The sequence below is a fragment of the Alnus glutinosa genome, chromosome 2, assembly GCF_958979055.1.
Source record: "Alnus glutinosa chromosome 2, dhAlnGlut1.1, whole genome shotgun sequence".
In the NCBI taxonomy this organism is placed as follows: Eukaryota; Viridiplantae; Streptophyta; class Magnoliopsida; order Fagales; family Betulaceae; genus Alnus; species Alnus glutinosa.
The window spans coordinates 11,846,800-11,864,754 of NC_084887.1; the positions used below are offsets into that span (position 1 = coordinate 11,846,800).

At 34.6% G+C, this 17,955-nt stretch overlaps 1 protein-coding gene across 1 annotated transcript; it reads right to left on the reverse strand.

The window, feature by feature from the left end:
* Positions 1-4,932: 4,932 nt before the first annotated feature.
* LOC133860284 (glutamate receptor 2.8-like) lies at positions 4,933-11,498 on the reverse strand. Its single transcript, XM_062295921.1, has 6 exons — positions 11,030-11,498; positions 7,222-8,513; positions 6,428-6,512; positions 6,200-6,364; positions 5,403-5,800; positions 4,933-5,283 (listed from the first exon to the last, which is right to left on the reverse strand). The coding sequence occupies exons 1-6, from the start codon at positions 11,394-11,396 to the stop codon at positions 5,014-5,016; spliced, it is 2,577 nt and encodes an 858-aa protein (XP_062151905.1). The 5' UTR covers positions 11,397-11,498; the 3' UTR covers positions 4,933-5,013.
* Positions 11,499-17,955: the final 6,457 nt, after the last annotated feature.

The window sequence follows — 17,955 nt, forward strand, 5'->3', positions numbered from 1 at the left end:
TTTATTTTTTAATAATTTATATTTTTTTATTAAGATAGACACGTGTCGCCATCTTATCGGCGACACGTGTCGCTGACGTGGCATTTGACAAAATCTGTTAAAAATTTTAACAGAATTTGACGCCAGGGATCGATTTGTAATTATTGCATATCACGAGGACCTCCCATGAACTCTTTAAACTATAGGGAGTGAAAAATAATTATGGCATACCACAGGGACCAACGGTGCAATTATCCCTTTTTTTAATAAGACAAAAATGTCTATAAATTTGAAAAAAAAAATATTAAAAACAAATTAACAAAATTAAAATTAAAAAAAAATTGAAGAAAAAATGAAAAAAAAAATGAAAAAGAACGATTTTTTTTAAACCCAAAATTAACTTAAAATTAAAAATAAAAAATAAAAAACCAATTTTTCGAAATAAAAAAAAATGAAAAAAGTTATTTAAAAAAAATTAAAAAAATTAAAGAAAAATGAAAAAAAATAGAAAATGAAAAAGAATTTATTTAAAAAACAAATGGAAAAATAAATAATAATTATGAAAACAATTTTTTTTAGAAAAAGAAAACAAACGAAAAATAAAAAAGAATAACCTGTTTTTCAATATATATATATTAAAAATAAATGAATTAAAAAACAAAAAAGCTCATGATTGAGCCTATTGGGGGGCTCACGCGGGACACGAAAATTTTTGTGTCCCGCGCGCACCTCACCTAAAAGTTTAATTTTATTTATTTATTCAATTTGTTTTTTTTTTGTTTCTTTTTAAATAACCGTGTACTCTCTTTACTCTCTCTCTCCCAACTTAGTCATTTGACTCATTTCTCACAACTCTCCTCTCTCTCTCTCTCTCTCTCTCTCTCTGGTCGTTGTTTCAGATATTTGATTTATTAAAATCTGCTAAAATTTTAAAGAGAAACAAGAAGAAGAAGGTACCTTACTCTTCTCCATTTTCTTCTTCTTCGTCTTTGTGGTTTCTGTTTCTTTTCTGTTCTGTTTTTTTTTTTTTGTAAATTTTGTTACATATCTCAGCTCCGTGTCTCTCTTCTTTGTTTTAGATTTTGGTTTATTTATTGCAATTATTGAAATCTACTTCAATTTTAAAGAGAAACAAGAAGGAAAAGGTACCATTTCTTCTTCTTTGTCTTTGTGGTTTCTTTTCTGTTCTTTTTTTTTTTTTTTTTTGCAAATTTTGTTAATTCATTTCTTCGGGGGGGTTTCATTTGCAGATGTCCAGAAGTTTTATCAGCTGTGCGATCCCGTGGGTCATTTTTAAATTCTTATAATTCATCTTTTTTTATTTTTTTATTTTTTATTTTTTTTTATTTAAATATATTTTGTTTTGTGCAACTCCGGCTCCCAAGTCGACTTCGTGTTCATCCCGCCAGAAAGATCGACTCCGGTCAGACCCAATACATGGCTGCCACCCTCTCTGTCTAGTCCTTCCCTGGTGGGTCAAGAATGGAGCTGTGGGGCTTCTTTACTCCGCCAGTGGCCAGAGTGGACTTCCGGGCAGTCTTTGTGACCAATTGCTTCCTCAGAACCTTGCCTCCGGTGGATTTGCAAGTGATTTGCTTGGTGAGGGGCACTGAAAAAATGGCCGGATCTGAGCTAGAGGGAGAGATGAAGAGAGTGGGGTGCGTTGGGGGTAAACATTTTTTATTTTTTTTACACGTAATTTTAGTAACGCGGGAACACACGTTACTAAAAATAATATATTTATTTATTTATTTATTTATTTTATATACTTTAGTAACGTCTAATTTTTTTTTTTTAATTTTTTTTTTATTAAAAGTTAGTAACATTCAAAAGTGTTGCATATTACTAAAATTAGAAATGTGCAACACTTGTGCACGTTACTAAAATTTAGTAACGTGCAAATGTAGCACATTACTATTTAGTGATGTGCAACACTTTTGCATGTTTCTAAAATTTTAGTAACGTGCAAATTTTTTCATATTACTAAATTGTAACGTGGTGACGATTTTCACATTACTAAAATTATTTTAGTAACTATAGGATTAGTAACGTGAAAATTACATTATTAAAGTAAGGTTACTACACTTTAGTAATGTGGAAAAGGGTTTTGCATGTTATTAAAGCAAGGTTACTAAAATCTAAATTTTTTGTAGTGTAGGTTTAACTTAATCTTTTGCTATAAATACTCCTTGCTAGGCACCACTTAGAAACATCCCAACATTGTACATAGCAGCAATTTGGTTCTTTGACTAATTCTATTCTTTGTAAGTTTTTTTATGGGAAAAGTACACATAACCCCCTCAAACTACCACTCAATTGTCAATGTACCCCATAAACTACCAATTGTGTTAATGTCTCCCCCTAAACTACCAAAAAATGTCAATGTCCCCCCTAAGACCAACAAAAAGACAAAAATGACCCTAATTTTTTTTGAATAAGACAAAAATGTCCTCATAAATTCAAAAAATTAAAACTAAAACTAAAAAACTTATAAAAAAATAATAAAAAACTTAAAAAAAAAAATTATTTAAAAAAAATTAAATAAAAAACGAAAAATAAAATAATAATAAAAAAAGAACAAATTTTTTATTCTTTAAAAAAAACGAACAAAAAATAACAGAAATTTATTTATTTTTTTTAAAAAATAAAACAAATGAAAAAAAGAAAAACCAGTTTTTATTAAATTAAAAAACAAAAAAAAAAACCAGTTTTTATTAAATTAAAAAAACCAAAAAAGAACAATTTTTTTTAAAAGAAAAAAACGAAAAAAAAAACTGAAAATTAATTTTTTTTTAAAAAAATAAATAAATAACAGTTTTAATTTATTATTATTTTTTTGGAATACAATTTTGTTATTTTCTATTTTTTTAATAATTTTTTTTAGTTTTTATTTTATTTTAATAATTTTATGAAGGGCATTTTTGTCATTAGGGGGACATTGACATTTTTTGGTAGTTTAAGGGGGGACATTGACACAATTGATAGTTTGGGGAGTACATTGACAGCAAAGTGGTAGTTTGAGGGGGTTATGTGTACTTTTCCCCTTTTTTTATTTTATTTTATGTTCTTAATAAAATTTTGTATTTTCTTTTTAATGATGAGTAGCTAATTTTTTTTTTCAATTAAGATTGAGGATGAAACCAGCTCACCTTTGAAGAGCAACAATATTTTTAAGAGAGTTTTTACTATCCGATTTTATTTGATTTAATATTTTCAATGTTTTACTACTTTTCAATTATTGAAATGATTTCTTGAATATCTATTGTGATTTTCAGATATATGTGATGATTTGAGATAGTTTCATTTAATTGATTGCTTGGATTTTTCATTTGTCAAAACATTGGATATTCATTGTGTTTCGTTCTACGGATACATTTGATGATTTGGTTTAAATCGGATATCTTTTGTGATTTATGCAAAGAACGAATTCATTGAATGATTTAATTAATTTTTGAAGCATAGTAAAACATATATAGGATTTGTACGGTGAGAACTTTGGATATGTATTGACGAACATGAGAATATGTTGCTGTGATTTGGTGGGTGTGGATTCTAAAACCTTAGTATATATATATTTTTTTGTTTTATTTTATTTTATTTTATTTTTCTTTTATTCACAAAACCCCAAAATTCGTAATTAGGTTAAAATAGAATTAGTTTAAATATAAATTAATTTTTGCAACACAATTTTCTATGAATATGATTTCGCATTTCCGCATACATTATATTGTAAATGATTCGTGCGCTTGCGAACATTAAAATTTGCACATCAATGCTCTTGGTTTCAGAAATAAAATACAGAATAAAGGGAAATAGAATAAAAGTATGCGTTGTATGGTAATGTATGATGTGATTTGAGTTAAGGTATGAGTTTGTACGTAAGTATGTTGAAATAAGAATAATATTTTTATGCTATGCTTGTGTTTACTCTATCTGTTACGATGTGATTTCAAAGGACGGGTTTTCATGACTAAAATAGTATTTGTTATTGTAAACAAAAGACTAAGTAAAATGCCGATTTTACACAAAAACTTAGTGAGTTCTATGCCGTTGAGGTTTTGGTATTATGTACTGAGGCAGTGAACTCATACTTTCACCTATACAAGTATCATTAATCATACATCCATGTAGACATTGATGCTTTGGCTGCAGGTATTTCAACTGTACTCAATGATCTTGTAGCATTGTACTTGGATTATTATGGCTGAAGCTTACCGCAACGATCGTAATTGTTGGACCATGGGCTGTCCACTGTTTTAGAGGTTTTGTATATAGCTTGTGACGCTTGTGTCACTTATTTGTTGTAAAACCATTTTTGTTATGTAATTAATATATTAATAAGACTTAAACATATAGATGTTATGTAGCTCTTTGTTGTAATTAATTTGTGATAGATGTATAAGTTGTAATTTTTGCTATTCAGGTTTATGTTTTCTGTTACATAGTTAAATATATGTTATACTTTGATTTACCAGATATATATTATGGGGTATATACTATATGTTAGTTTTGTGACACATCGTCGTGTCACTGTAATGGTCCATTTTATATGTTGTATATAAAAAAAAAAAAAAAAATTGCCTGGTCATAATAATTACCCAACATAACCTGGCCTATATAATATTGGGGTTTTACATAAACATCATATCCATCAATCATTTCTATTACAATATATATATATATATATATATATATATATATATATATATTACATCAATCCCGTATTCATGAATTCGAGAAGCAAAAAGATCCAAATAGAAACAATTAATTACACCCTAAATCTGGAGGACCAGATTTTTGGCATTGAACTAAATGATATAAGTAGCTATAACGTGTGCTGTTAACTCACTTCTTTATTACAAATATGACTGATTCCAGTTCTGAATTTCAGGACCAAACATCAGTAACTCGTCGTTGACAGGGTTATGATGTTGTTGTCCTTCGCTATACAAATATGACTGATTCCAGTTCTGAATTTCAGGACCAAACATCAGTAACTCATCGTTGACAGGGTTATGATGTTGTTGTCCTTCGCTAGAAGCTAGGTTGATACCATCTGTGGCGAACATGATGAAAGATGAATATGAAGAGAGCAATGGTGGATGTTCCACCAGTGATGACAAAGAGGCCGCAGAAACTATTCAGTCCAAGCCTATCATGAGTATCATCAGGCTGAGCGGTGGGTTCGGAGCAGTTGAGGGATGAGGTTAAAGAATGCCAAAGCTTTTGCAATTTTCCAGTTTCAGACACTTTAAGAACTGCTTCGGAAATATCAGGTAGATAAGGAGAATTCCTCGCAAAAGCCTGAGACATGAGTATATTCTTTAAGCCCACACAAATATGTATATCCAAAAACACAATTTAATTAGAAAAGGAAGATGAAGGATTAATTCAAAGCGGTGAATGGCTCAATGAACACTCACAAATCCTAAGCCTCCAACTTTAAGTGTTGGTCCCGAAGTGGTGAAACCTTCACAATATTTGGCGAGAAAAATTTTAACATATGGGACCTGAAGAAAAGCTGCTTTTATCTCTCCCTTTTTAAGAGCCTCTGGATAATCATCTTCTGTATACTTTCCCACTATGTTTTTGGGATCAAAACCTACGACGGACCCCAAATAATCCACAACAAAGGAATTCGCATCGCACCCAACTTTGGCTCCACTCTTTATAAGTGTCTCGATGTCGACGTTTATTGGATCAAGGCTTTGAACGGTAAGCAAAGTTGTTAGACTGGCAGTGAAACTTTGTGTGAGGACTAACGCAACAAATAGCCATACTGTCATTGCCATCCGTGACAGATTGCTGTGTAATTTCTCTCCTACAAGTAAACACATGACATACGTGAGAGCATTCCATAGCTTGGACAACAAGATTCTATTTATGGATTCTCTAATGTAGTTTAATGTTATTTTGATTCATTGTACTTGACACTTTCTCCCTGTGTCACACAGAGACTAGTACTGTTGATATCCTTGCTTAGTAGGTTTCAATTACTTCAAAGTATCTTAAACTTTCACGTCCTGTTAACTCATCATTTATTTAAAAAAAATTAAATTTATAAGAAAGAGTAAATTTAATTATTTAATCAATTTTCTAACATCTTTGATTTAAAAAAAAAAGGGCCTTACAAAAGTATCTTTATTACTATCTTTGTACTTTAATGGCTTAATATAAGTAATTAATTAAGACAAACAAGAGGGAAGATAAATATGGTTACCCTTTAGTGAGAAGAGTGTTGTGAAGGATAAGGAAAGCATGGTTCCAATTTGGTTATGTATACTGCCTCTAAAATCTGGGCGGTGATTTCGCTCTATCAACCACACCACAAATCCATTATAAACATTAATAACCCCTGTCAAGGCCCACAGATAGATGGTGAATGGCTTCTAGAACAACCAAGCTCTACCGTATTTTTTAGGTTTTATATATATCAGCATCTGGAGACCAGACTCAGTATATGGTTGCGAAAATTCTGCATGTATAGAACGATTGGAAACTATGGCTATATCTCCAACAATTGCATCAAGATTCTTCACATATAGAAGGAAAAAATTCAGTTGAGGCAACTTAAAATGAAATAAAGGTGTTCAACTTGTAAAATGTTACCCTAACATGCCAACAAAGCTTTTTTTTTTTTTTTTTTTTTTTTTTTTTTTTTTTTTTTTTTTTTTATAACAACCAGGGCTCTTATTTGGCCGGGGCTTCACCCCGACCGGAACACCATGCAAAGTGCCACATCTATACGGGTCGCGTAAAATTTGAGCTTTCGCTCGTAGACATGGTCCCAAGAAAATGTTGGCACTCAAGGGAGTCCAACTTTATATCTAATGCATCATAAGGCACTACAGCTAAGTGATTAACCACTCGAGCCAACCTCTTAGGGTCAAATGAAGTCATTTTGAAATGCTTTAATCATAAGGTGTAATCCTAAATGAGATCAAATAGGTTCATTTATGTGAATCCGGAGCAAAGTTAATTAAGTTGTTTTCACTACACAGTATTGTATTATAAAGTACGTTCTATGTTGCAGATGAATGGATGTCTTATAAATATTTATAGATTGCTATATTAATGATGTGGCTAAGTGGCATAGTCTCCTTCCACTGAGTTCTAGGTGAGAGGTCTGTTTCCGCTCAATTTTTCTCCACAATGGATTCAACACATGCATGGGCGGTTAAGCTAGAACAAGTGTTTAGTACTGTACGTCTAAATGGGTATGAAGTAGAGAAAGTATTTCACCTGAACATGAATTTGTTCCACCAAATGATCATAGGTGCCATTCAATGGTATAAAAGCATATGGCAAGTGATATGGTAGAAACGCTAATGTGGCATTGAAGACTTCGATGGAAAATCCACTGATGATTGCATTTCCACCAGGACGATCATATGCTACATTCACTAATTCTTTAAATGTGCTCCCCTCAGGTACTCCTATTTTCAGTCGGTAGGCATGACTAGTTGGTATCGCCCATCCTCTTGGCACTGACCAGGGGCCGCCTGGCCAAAACACTTGTCCTAGAATTTTCATCGACTTGCTGTAATTGCTCAACTTATGGATGCTCTCTGAGAAGCCCAATCCCTCCGTCCAGTATCCAAGCTTCCTGTAGCTCTTTCCGACCACATTAACTAAGCGAAAAATGTGAACTGGAGCCAATTTCCGCTCACTACTAAAATTGAATGCACCAGTCAAGCCCTCAAAATTGCTTTTCAATATGTGTTCGAACAACTCTTCTCCATTCATTTTATCCACACAACCATTCCTACTGCTTTTCGAATATGGGTTTCCCTCTAATGCAAGAGCCACTGCCCATGCAGCATCATAGGCCTGCAAGGTAGAAGTTCCTGGTTCCGGAAGTGGCCCATCAGGATATAGCAAACGAAACATAACCCGAAATCTAGATTGGAAATCTTTTAAGCGTTTATTGGAGGTGGAAAAGTAGCTCTTGACTCCCAAGACACCTTGCATCGAGGAGATGGATGATGCATTAAGCGAATCTATCTGACTAGTAATATCATTGGTGGTGATCCATACAAAGTCTTTCCCCATCATTCCCATCTCACTCGCTTCCTTGAAGATTTTAGTGGCTAATGTAATGGAAGTGTGAACAATGAAAACTCTGCATTGTCCATTTTTCAGGCTCTCCAACTTTTCTGATATAGAAGGGTACGCAGAAAAAGGAGAGAGGGGCAAAAGTTCATTAATCTCCGCGTCCACTGCTTTTATAGCCCTAATGATGTTGGGAGTGATGCCACTGATAGCTGGGTTGAAGTCTTCATAGATGATGTTGACTTTCCGCCATTGCCAACTCTGAATTATAGCCGCCACAGCTTTCATCTGAGCGTCTAGGCTGCGAGCCGCGCTAACCAGGAATGGCCATTGGCAAGAGGCGCACAGTGGCGGGGTTTTATTTGCCAATGATACTATAGGGACTCGGTATTCATTGCCAAGTTGAGCAACTGAGATTGCCTCCTGCCATGTTTTGAACCCTATAATTGCCCTTGCATGATGCTTCTTGATGAGGATCTTAGCTGCGCGCAATCAAAATTTTCAGTCTACAATCCAATAAGAACAATCTACTTGATGCTGAACGAAAAATAAATAATCCGGCCAGTCTTAAAAGTTTTATCTAGGTTTTTTATTAATTTGGTTATTAATTAGTATTTAATTTTTTTTATTAGTCAGTGTTATTTTATAATTTAACAATGAAAGTCAAATTAAGGTTATGATTTTTGTGTTGTTCGTTCAATAAGAATATCGTATGATCAGAGCTTTGTAAGTTTTGTGCTTGTTATCGATCGTATGAAAGTCAAATTAGCTGATCATGGCCTGTTGTTTAATTTTCTTGTTAATTTGGATTTTCCATATTAAAAAATTATCTAGTGCAATCTGCTCATGCTCTTGCAAAACAGGCGATCGCCTTTAAGAAATCTCAAGTATGGTTAGAGGTTCTAAGAACCCAAATTTTAGAATAGGAAATTGGCGTTCAGTTAAGGCGCAAAATTTAACTGCTTTCAGGCGCAAAATTTCCACGTTCACACTCCAATCATCTCGGGTCACCCTCATTTAAGGCCCCTGTGCTTTTTGAATTCCATGCTTCGGATCTCTTGACTTTTGGCCGAGAATCTTGTGGAATCTTAATTCATGTGCGGTTGAAGATTCAGGGAAAGAAAAGTGAATTATGTAAAATTTACTTTTGGCTACAATAAATAATGAAAGTGCCAAAAGTTTTTCATTGGCTTATCTATTCAAAAGCTATAATAGATTTAACCTCCATTTGTGAATAGTGCAATTCTATATGTGAAGTTGGACATACCATTCACAAATCTATAATTATTTTACTGTTTTTTCTTTCACTTTTCACTTTTCTTTCACCTTTCACCTTTCCATTTGTTAACAAAAAATTAATAAAAAAATAATAAAGAAATAATATAGAGTTAAGAATAGATAGCCAGATGTATGGTACTGTCTTTTAAAACTCATTAGCTAAATTAGATAAAGTGAGTTTTGGTTAGCTATTCTAGATTGAGAAATACATAAGCTATTGGGAGTGCTCTTACGATACTCCAGTGATATCCATGGGTAGACATTTACTTCAATCTCCTATCTGGTCTACAGTCTGTCAGACTGTACTTACGAGAGGTTACCAATGAGGTTACACGTTAATGCAATATATGTGATGATTATTGCGTTAACGTGCTTATGTGAGTGATTACAGTTAGCCAATCAATTATTATTTATTCATTTTTTTTGAGAAAAAAAGGCAGGTGGCAAGATCAATTATAACTATTCTAACTGTGCTAGGAGCGTATAAGAGGGCATAGACTGTGGGAACCGTAGGCACTCCCTCAAATTCGATTGAGCCATAATCTGACCTAATTCATCAAGACATGTATCAGTGGGACCTAAGGCAACTAATACTAATAAGATTGAGAATATTAATTCTTATTTCGTGAGTGGAACTCTCGACCTAGTACATGTCCAATCACTTTAAAAAAATAAATAGGTTAAATATAAAAAAGCCTCATAAACTAACAATCGATTTTAAAATAGTCTATTGAATTTATAAGTGTACTAAAGTGACCTATCAAATAATCAACGTGTTCTAAAAATGCCATTTTTTTCTGATAATACCATTGTCCTCTAAAAAAACAAAAAATTAATTATATAACTATTTGAAAAAAAAAAAAAAGGTGGCTCGCAAGTGACCCCCAAAAGGGTTGCTGCCCAACCGGTAGCCCCCCTTTTCCTTCTTTCTATTTTTTTTTCTTTTTTCTTTTATAAAAAAAAAAAACATAATATTAATATTTTTAGTTTAATATATTTGTTTTTATTAATTAATAGCGAAACGTATCACCATCTTATTAGCAAGAACCTCTGAGTTTATTTTGATATGTTATAGAATTAATTGTAAATAAAGTAAACCACATAATTAATTTTGTATTTTCTTTTCCTTTTTTTTTTTCTATCAAAAGTGACACAAGTCATCATTTTACGGTACTGATATGCACATTAACGGAAACTATCAAGTATTTTGAGTGTTGAGACTAAATTATTATTTCAGTATACCCTGATAACCTCTGAATTATTTGTATGCCGCATGGATCGGAGTGATTTGTAATTTAGACCAATTATAGTGACTGATTTTTATTTTTATTTTTATTTTTTTTCTTTTTTCTTTTTTTATATTAATCCACACCTTGGTCAACATCACTATTAATGGTAGTTAGCCAAGCATATTGATAACAATATGAAGATCTTGAGATAACTATTCATATGTGTATTCTGTTTATAAATGACACGCATGCACGGTATAATTGGTCTTAGATATTTATGTAAAATTATTGTTGATCTAGATCAATTAGCACCAGAGAATTCATATATTGAACTGTTGGGTGATAATTTTTTTCCCTTTTGTCCTTTTTGTTGTAAAATAGTTTAATAGGACTTATTTATCCCTCTCTAGACCAGTAGACCCGATAGATACTTGTGGAAAAAATGCTTGTTGAATTAAGAAGCAATTAAGACAAGGTAAAGTAGTTCTCACCAGAAGAGGCTGCGCGGATGGGGTCTCCTCGAGAGTTTCTCACATGTAGAGTAGGGTAATGCCGGAGACTGGTCCTCCGGCCATAAAAATCCTTAAGCGCCATCTCCATTGACACTTTCTCCTTTTTTCCGGCAAGGGAGGTGGAATCTACAACAGCACCTAAGCTGAGCGCGCAGTCAGGTTGGCGTTTCTCCAGAGCATCATCCAGTGCGTTTGACATGCCATTTGATGAACTAAATACCAAGATAATCAACAAAAAGATACTGAAATAGTGGACTGCATTTGCATACAATCCTCCTGCTCTTTTGGGCATTTTAGACAGGTTAACAGACTCAGAAGCATACATTGGCTTTAGACTCAGAAGCATATATACTGTCAAGTTTAGAGAGAGTTTGGAAAATGGAATTTCTATTGACCTCAGAATAATAAGCTTACAAGAGTCGCATTATATATATACTGGATTACAGAAACTTCCTCGCCAAGGATAAGACTAACCAAATATCTAACCAGCAATAAAAATATTTTCCTAACTAAGCAAAACAGAAAACTGCTATACAGCTATAAAATGAGAAGTAATACAACTCTGATATATACATTGGATTTAAGCTAAATATTAACCCAGTCAGGTAGATACTGGGGCGGAAGATTACCGCATATATATATATATATATATATATGTTGATTCCTGTCTACCTGACTGAGGTCAATATCGCAGTGCCTTCTCCGTTATTACCATATATATATATATATGTTGATTCCTGTCGACCTGACTGATTCTCCGTTATTACCATAAATTGATGGACTTGTTCAAAGTTCTTTCATGCCTTATGATGTAATAAGTTGACATCAAGGTTTTGGTAAACAATTGATCGAGTCTGACGGAGATGTGAAATTAGCCCAGGGAAGAGAAATGTAGAGAAAAAAAGTTACAATTGATTGCTTTTGGTTGAAAATTGATTGTTCCATGGAGTACTTTACATTTTCCGTAATATTTTTTCTTAAAACATTAATCGTGAGTAGATTGCTGAGTCTGATAAGAAACCGCGCGCAATGTCAACTTTAATATCAGGAGTTAGACAAGGACTAATATTACTACTACAAGTCTACAATTATATATTGTTGTCATCTATCATAGATGTTCAAAGTACATGAATTCGATTTCAATTTTTATTTTTGTTTTACAGTGATTATTTTGATAGGAAAAGTTGTTAGAGGAAATTGAGCAGAAACAATAATAAGAAAAATGGTTAGTTATAAAAAATCTTTCAAACTATCGGTTATTTTTAAAGTAGCCCTATGAACTTCCAAGTGTATCACTCGGGCTCCACAAACTGCCAAAAAGTATTAAAAAAACTATTTTTGTTGAAATATTCCTATAATACATTTGTCACGTGTCATATTTTCAATTAAAAAATAATAAATTTAATTGAAGGGGTAGCTTTTCGGCAAACTGGGGGTGGCCGGCCACTCTTATTTTGGCCAAGGGGATGGCTGAATCACCGCCATGGCCAGGGGCGGAGGCACGTCTGGCATTGGGGGGGCCATGGCCTCCTCAAAAAAATTCAAAGCCTTGAAATATATATATATATATATTTGGGTAAAGCATTATGGCCCCGGCAAAAATAAAATCTAGCCCTCCCCACCTCCCAAAAATAAATAAAAAATTTTTCACCAGTAACTACAAATTAATATAATTTTTTTTTCTATATTTTTTTTAAAAAAATAAAAACCCAACAAGTCCACGACAAGTCACAACATAGTAAACACAAAGTAAATATTAAACTATAAAGGAAAAAAAAAAAAAAAAAAAAAAAGAAAAAAAGAAAAAGAAAAAGAAAAACCCACAGACGCAACAGATTATATATATATATATATATATACATCAGCAATCAAGTTATCAACAATCAGAAAATCTACTCCAACACGCCAACCCAATCTCAATAAAAATTCACACTACACAAGGAAAAAAGGGGGCAAAATTTACTTAATAATAACTCTCAAATTTCTCTCAAACCCTCAATCTCACACTTAACCCCAAGAAAAGAAAAAAAGAAAAAAAAAAAAAAAAAAAAAAAAAAAAAAAAAAAAAAACACCACAGTGCTTGAAAATACTGAGAGGCGAGAGAACTGAGAAAAACCGCTTGGAAACACCATGATCTGGCTGTGCATCAACCATCGACCGTCCATGCACCACAAGCACAGTCAGTACTCATCACTCATCAGGTACCGTGAGTTATATGCTCTCAGTTCTCTAGAAGCTCTAAATTTCTAATATGATTTTGCTTTGAAATTTTGGGTTTTTCTACGGAAAAAAATAAAATAAATAAATAAATTTGTAAGTGGCCATAAGAATCTAAGAGATGGATAAGATCAGAAAAAATGCATGAGGATCTGTAAGGTTGAAGAGAGTCTAGAGAGATCTATAAAATTAAATAAATAAAATAAAATAAAAGGAAGAGAGTATAGAGAGAACTTACAGATGGAAGAGTCTAGAGAGATCTATAAAAAGATAAATAAATAAATAAAGAAGAAGAGAGTATAGAGAGAACTTACAGATTGAAGAGAGTCTAAAGAGATCTATAAATTAAAAAATTAAAAAAATTAAAAAAAAAAAAAAAAAAAAAAAGATGAAGAAGAAGAAGAAAAGAGTAGAAAGAACTGATATTTCCAAGAAGATAAGGAGGAGTGAAGGACCACTAACCGACTAACATTGGTTTACTTAAACAAAAAGAAAAAAAAAATGAGAATATGGGTTGATGGGACCATCAGGCATGGGATCATGTGGTTGGAGAGATTTGAAGGTCTAGATGGTGGATTCTTATCAGATGGGGCATGGGACCGTAGCATATTGGAGACTAATTGGAGTGCTTTTTTTTTTTTTTTTTTTCTCGTGTGCTTTATTTAATATGTTAACTAGAATTAAGCGCTCTGTAATTTTTAGCGGCCATTGGAGACTAATTGGAGGGTGCATTTTTTTTCTTCTTCTGTGTTTTATTTAATATGTTAACACGAATTAGGTGCTATGTAATTTTGAACTTTTTTAAATTATTCTATTAAATTAATATTTGTGTTTAAAATAAGTAATCAATTTAGAAGACAATTTGAAAGATAACTTTTTCTTCTTCTTTTTTTTCTTTCTCTTTTTCCTTATTGTGTTCCATCATTTCTTCTTCTAATTTATTATTTGTTTTTATTGGTTTAGAAGCCAAGTAAAACGAGCCAGTCTGGGAATGCCAAAACTCAGCTCTAACTGGCTCATTTACAGCCCTAGTGACAAAACCTGGGACTAGTAGGGACCAAGTGTCGGGCAACCTTGGTGCGTTTGTTGATCATTCCATTCCAGCATTTGTGCATTTGGTTCCAAATGAAGGCTGGAGCTGAGAACCAATAGCCCCTGTGGACAGCATATAGGCTCACAAAAAGGTTCCGCGTCGCTATGTCTTATGCTCTAAAGGGCATACATTCTTCTGGAGCACTGTATCAACAAACTAGAGAGCAGATGGCAACATGGATTTACTTGTGCATGCAGTTGCGAAGCTCATTGGTGTACCGGCCAGAACACATGTCATCAACCACTGCCTGGATCGAGAGACTGGTAGGGAAAGGGCCGTATCTAGGAGTGCCATCACTGCGAACCAAATCGGATGGACACTTGTGTGGGAGTGCCATCACTGTGAACCAAACACAAAATTACAGCCTTCTTTCCTGTTGTGATTTGCTGTTACCGTGCACACATAATGATGAATAATATGAGAAGAAAAGAGAAGATAAAAGAGAGAAAGACATAAGATTTAAGTGGTTCGGCAATTTGCCTACGTCCACATGAGAGAGTGGAGCTATATTCTGTATCTCTCTTTATTCTGGGTTACAATACAACATATACATAGAAAAACCCTAGTTTGTGGCGCGTCCGGGCGCTAGTGGCCTACCATCCGAACGACTACATAACACTTCCCCTGTCCACAGTCATTGCATTCCCGTTTGAACCCGACACCGAACACTGGAAGACGTCCGAACACCTCACTAGGCTCGTTCAGACGGTTGTCCGCGAATAAAAGCCACTATCTTCAACAATCTCCATCTTGGCGAGTATTCTCCACCTTGAAAATAGACACGCTTGTACCTCCACCTGGAACTAATAAGTTTGGGGTTGCCGCCTCTCCTCATCTCCTTTCTAGCACCTGAAGACATTTATCAAGTCCAAGCAATGCTTGAACTTGTCTGCGGTAGCCAACTTCATCAACATGTCTGCTGCATTCTCAAAAGTATGGATCTTCTCTAGTAACAAGTCATCTGTAGAGACCAATTCCCTGATCTTGTGGAACCTCACATCAATGGCACTCTAACTGTCACAATGTAGCTGAACTCCACCTTACTGAATAACCTTTGAACCACAAAGCTTCCTTTGCAGCCTCAGCCACCGCCATGCGCTTCGCCTCAGTTGTGGACATTGCAAGCATAGATTGGATCATGGATCTCTAACAAATAAGCCCTCCTACAAGAGTAAACACACCCTGTGGTAGACCTCTTGTCATCCAAATCGCCTACATAGTCTACGTCAACGTACCCCGTAGTTGACACATCACCCTTTTGCCTTGCAAAAGTGATGCTCAAATCTGTAGTACCCTTCAAGTACCTGAAAATCCACTTGACTGCATTCCAATACTGCCTCCCTAGATTTGCCAAGAACTTGCTCACCACGCTAACCGCTTGAGCTATATCTGGCTTGGTACAAACCATAGCGTACATCAGACACCCCACTGCACTGGCATATAAGACCTTTGACATATCTTCAGTTTCTTCAACTGATCTTGGACACTATGAGGTAGACAGACGGAAGTGATTCACCAAAGGTGTACTCACCAGCTTTGCATTTTCCATGCTAAACCTCTCCAGCACCTTCTTCACATAATCGGCCTGGGATAGCCACAATTTCCTAGCGTCCCTGTCTCTGTGAATTTCCATCCCAAGAATCTTCTTGGTTGTGCCCCAAGTCCTTCATGTGAAATTCTATGCTCAACAACGCCTTCAGCTTGTTGACTTCTTTCATACTCCTTGTTGCGATAAGCATGTCATCCACGTACAGTAACAAAAAATATATGAACCATCATCAAGGCTCCTCACATACATATAGCAATCATACTCACATTTGCTATAGACGATCTTGATCATGAAGGAGTCAAACCGCTTGTACCATTGCCTTGGAGACTGCTTCAGCCCATAAAGAGACTTCTTCAATTTAAGACTATGTGCTCCTGTCCAAGTTGATTGAACCCCTCTGGTTGCAGCATGTAGATCTGCTCCTCCAAGTCACCATGAAGGAAAGCTATCTTCACATCCATTTGCTCCAGTGCCATATCAAAGTGTGCTACCAACGCCAACACTGCTCTGATGAAAGTATGCCTGACTACCGAGGAAAATATTTCCTCGTAGTCAACTCCTAGCTATTGTGAGTAGCCTTTAGCTACTACGCGAGCCTTGAACTTTTCTCCACCTTTTTTTGATACTGCTTCGGAAAAATATAGAGACTTCTAATTTATGGAGTGTGTGTGAACAATGTGTAACAAAATATCATAAATGCAGAATTTAAATGAGACAGATATTTTGTTAACGAAGTAGAAACTCAATTAAGAGAAAAACCACTCCGGGGCAGCCAAACCCAGGAATTCCACTATTCAAAAGACATAGCTAGTAACAAAGCAGTAACACTCACATACCCCGATGCAACGATTGTACCTTGCACTCTGACATGTAACCCAACGTGAATGCTTCCCAACTAGGTCTCCTATATGAAGGGGTCTTCAATGAATTTCTTTAGCTTAGGGCTCTTCCCTAAGCTAGACTTCATACGAACAAGAACCACACACCGAGCAGCACTTAGAGAACTAGCAAATCTTCACAATTTCTACTTAAACACCCTTTCTAAACTCTAGAGAATTCAATACCGAATTCTGTAAATAATACATGCCTAGAGGCCTCTATTTGTAGGCTTAGAAGGCCTAAAACGCCATTGATTCGGATTTCTATAGACGGTGTCTGGACGAAGCCATAGAGCGTCCAGACAGTAAACTGTGCAACTGCCTTTCCATAACGCGCGTCAAGTATTTCCATATTAAGGCCGCGTCCTGACAGTGTTGTCCTAGCGTTTGGACGGTTGCAAGCTATCTTTCCCGATCTACGTTCGAATAATGTTGCCCTGACATCCAGATGGATGCACGCTAAGCTGTCAGAATCTTCTCGACACAAGAGGGTGTCCGGACGCTTCACTGGACCGACTGGATGGGAACAAGGGATCCGACTTTTTGTTGAGCTGGAAACTTCGTATAATCTTCCTGGAACTCTAAAATTGTCTTCTTGAAGCTTGTGACACTGAAACTTGTCATAATAAGGTCTTTTCAATATTAGAAAAATAAACTCTGAATATATGAAGATTTATGAAATAATAAGGTATTCCTATTAAGACAGCAACATTGCATGATAGTGATTTTGTCAATAGAATGAAACCAATCAAAGTAACAAACTATCCCTTTGGCCATTCTGTAACAAAAATCACTTGACCGATTTTAAAAATACAATCCCGTTCCAAAAATAAAAGTACTCCCCCTCTTTTTGTCTCAAAAGGACAAAGGGTAAACATAGTATAGAAAAACCACAGAAATATAGTTCAAAGTCTGCAAACAAAGGAAAAAAGAAAACTGTAAAAAGCTAAAAAGAACATTTTGCTGAAAGGGGAGAGGAAAACAACAAGATTAGTCATTTCACAAGAAAAGCAGCACACGCATGTGTTCTGCAAATTATAATTACTCGCAAGTACACGAATCGTTTTGCAATATAGCGTTATGTAAGTGCGAGGTCAATCCCACAGGGAATTGTGTTGTGAAAATTAATCTCTATTCAAACTAATCCTATTTTAACCTAGTTCCAAA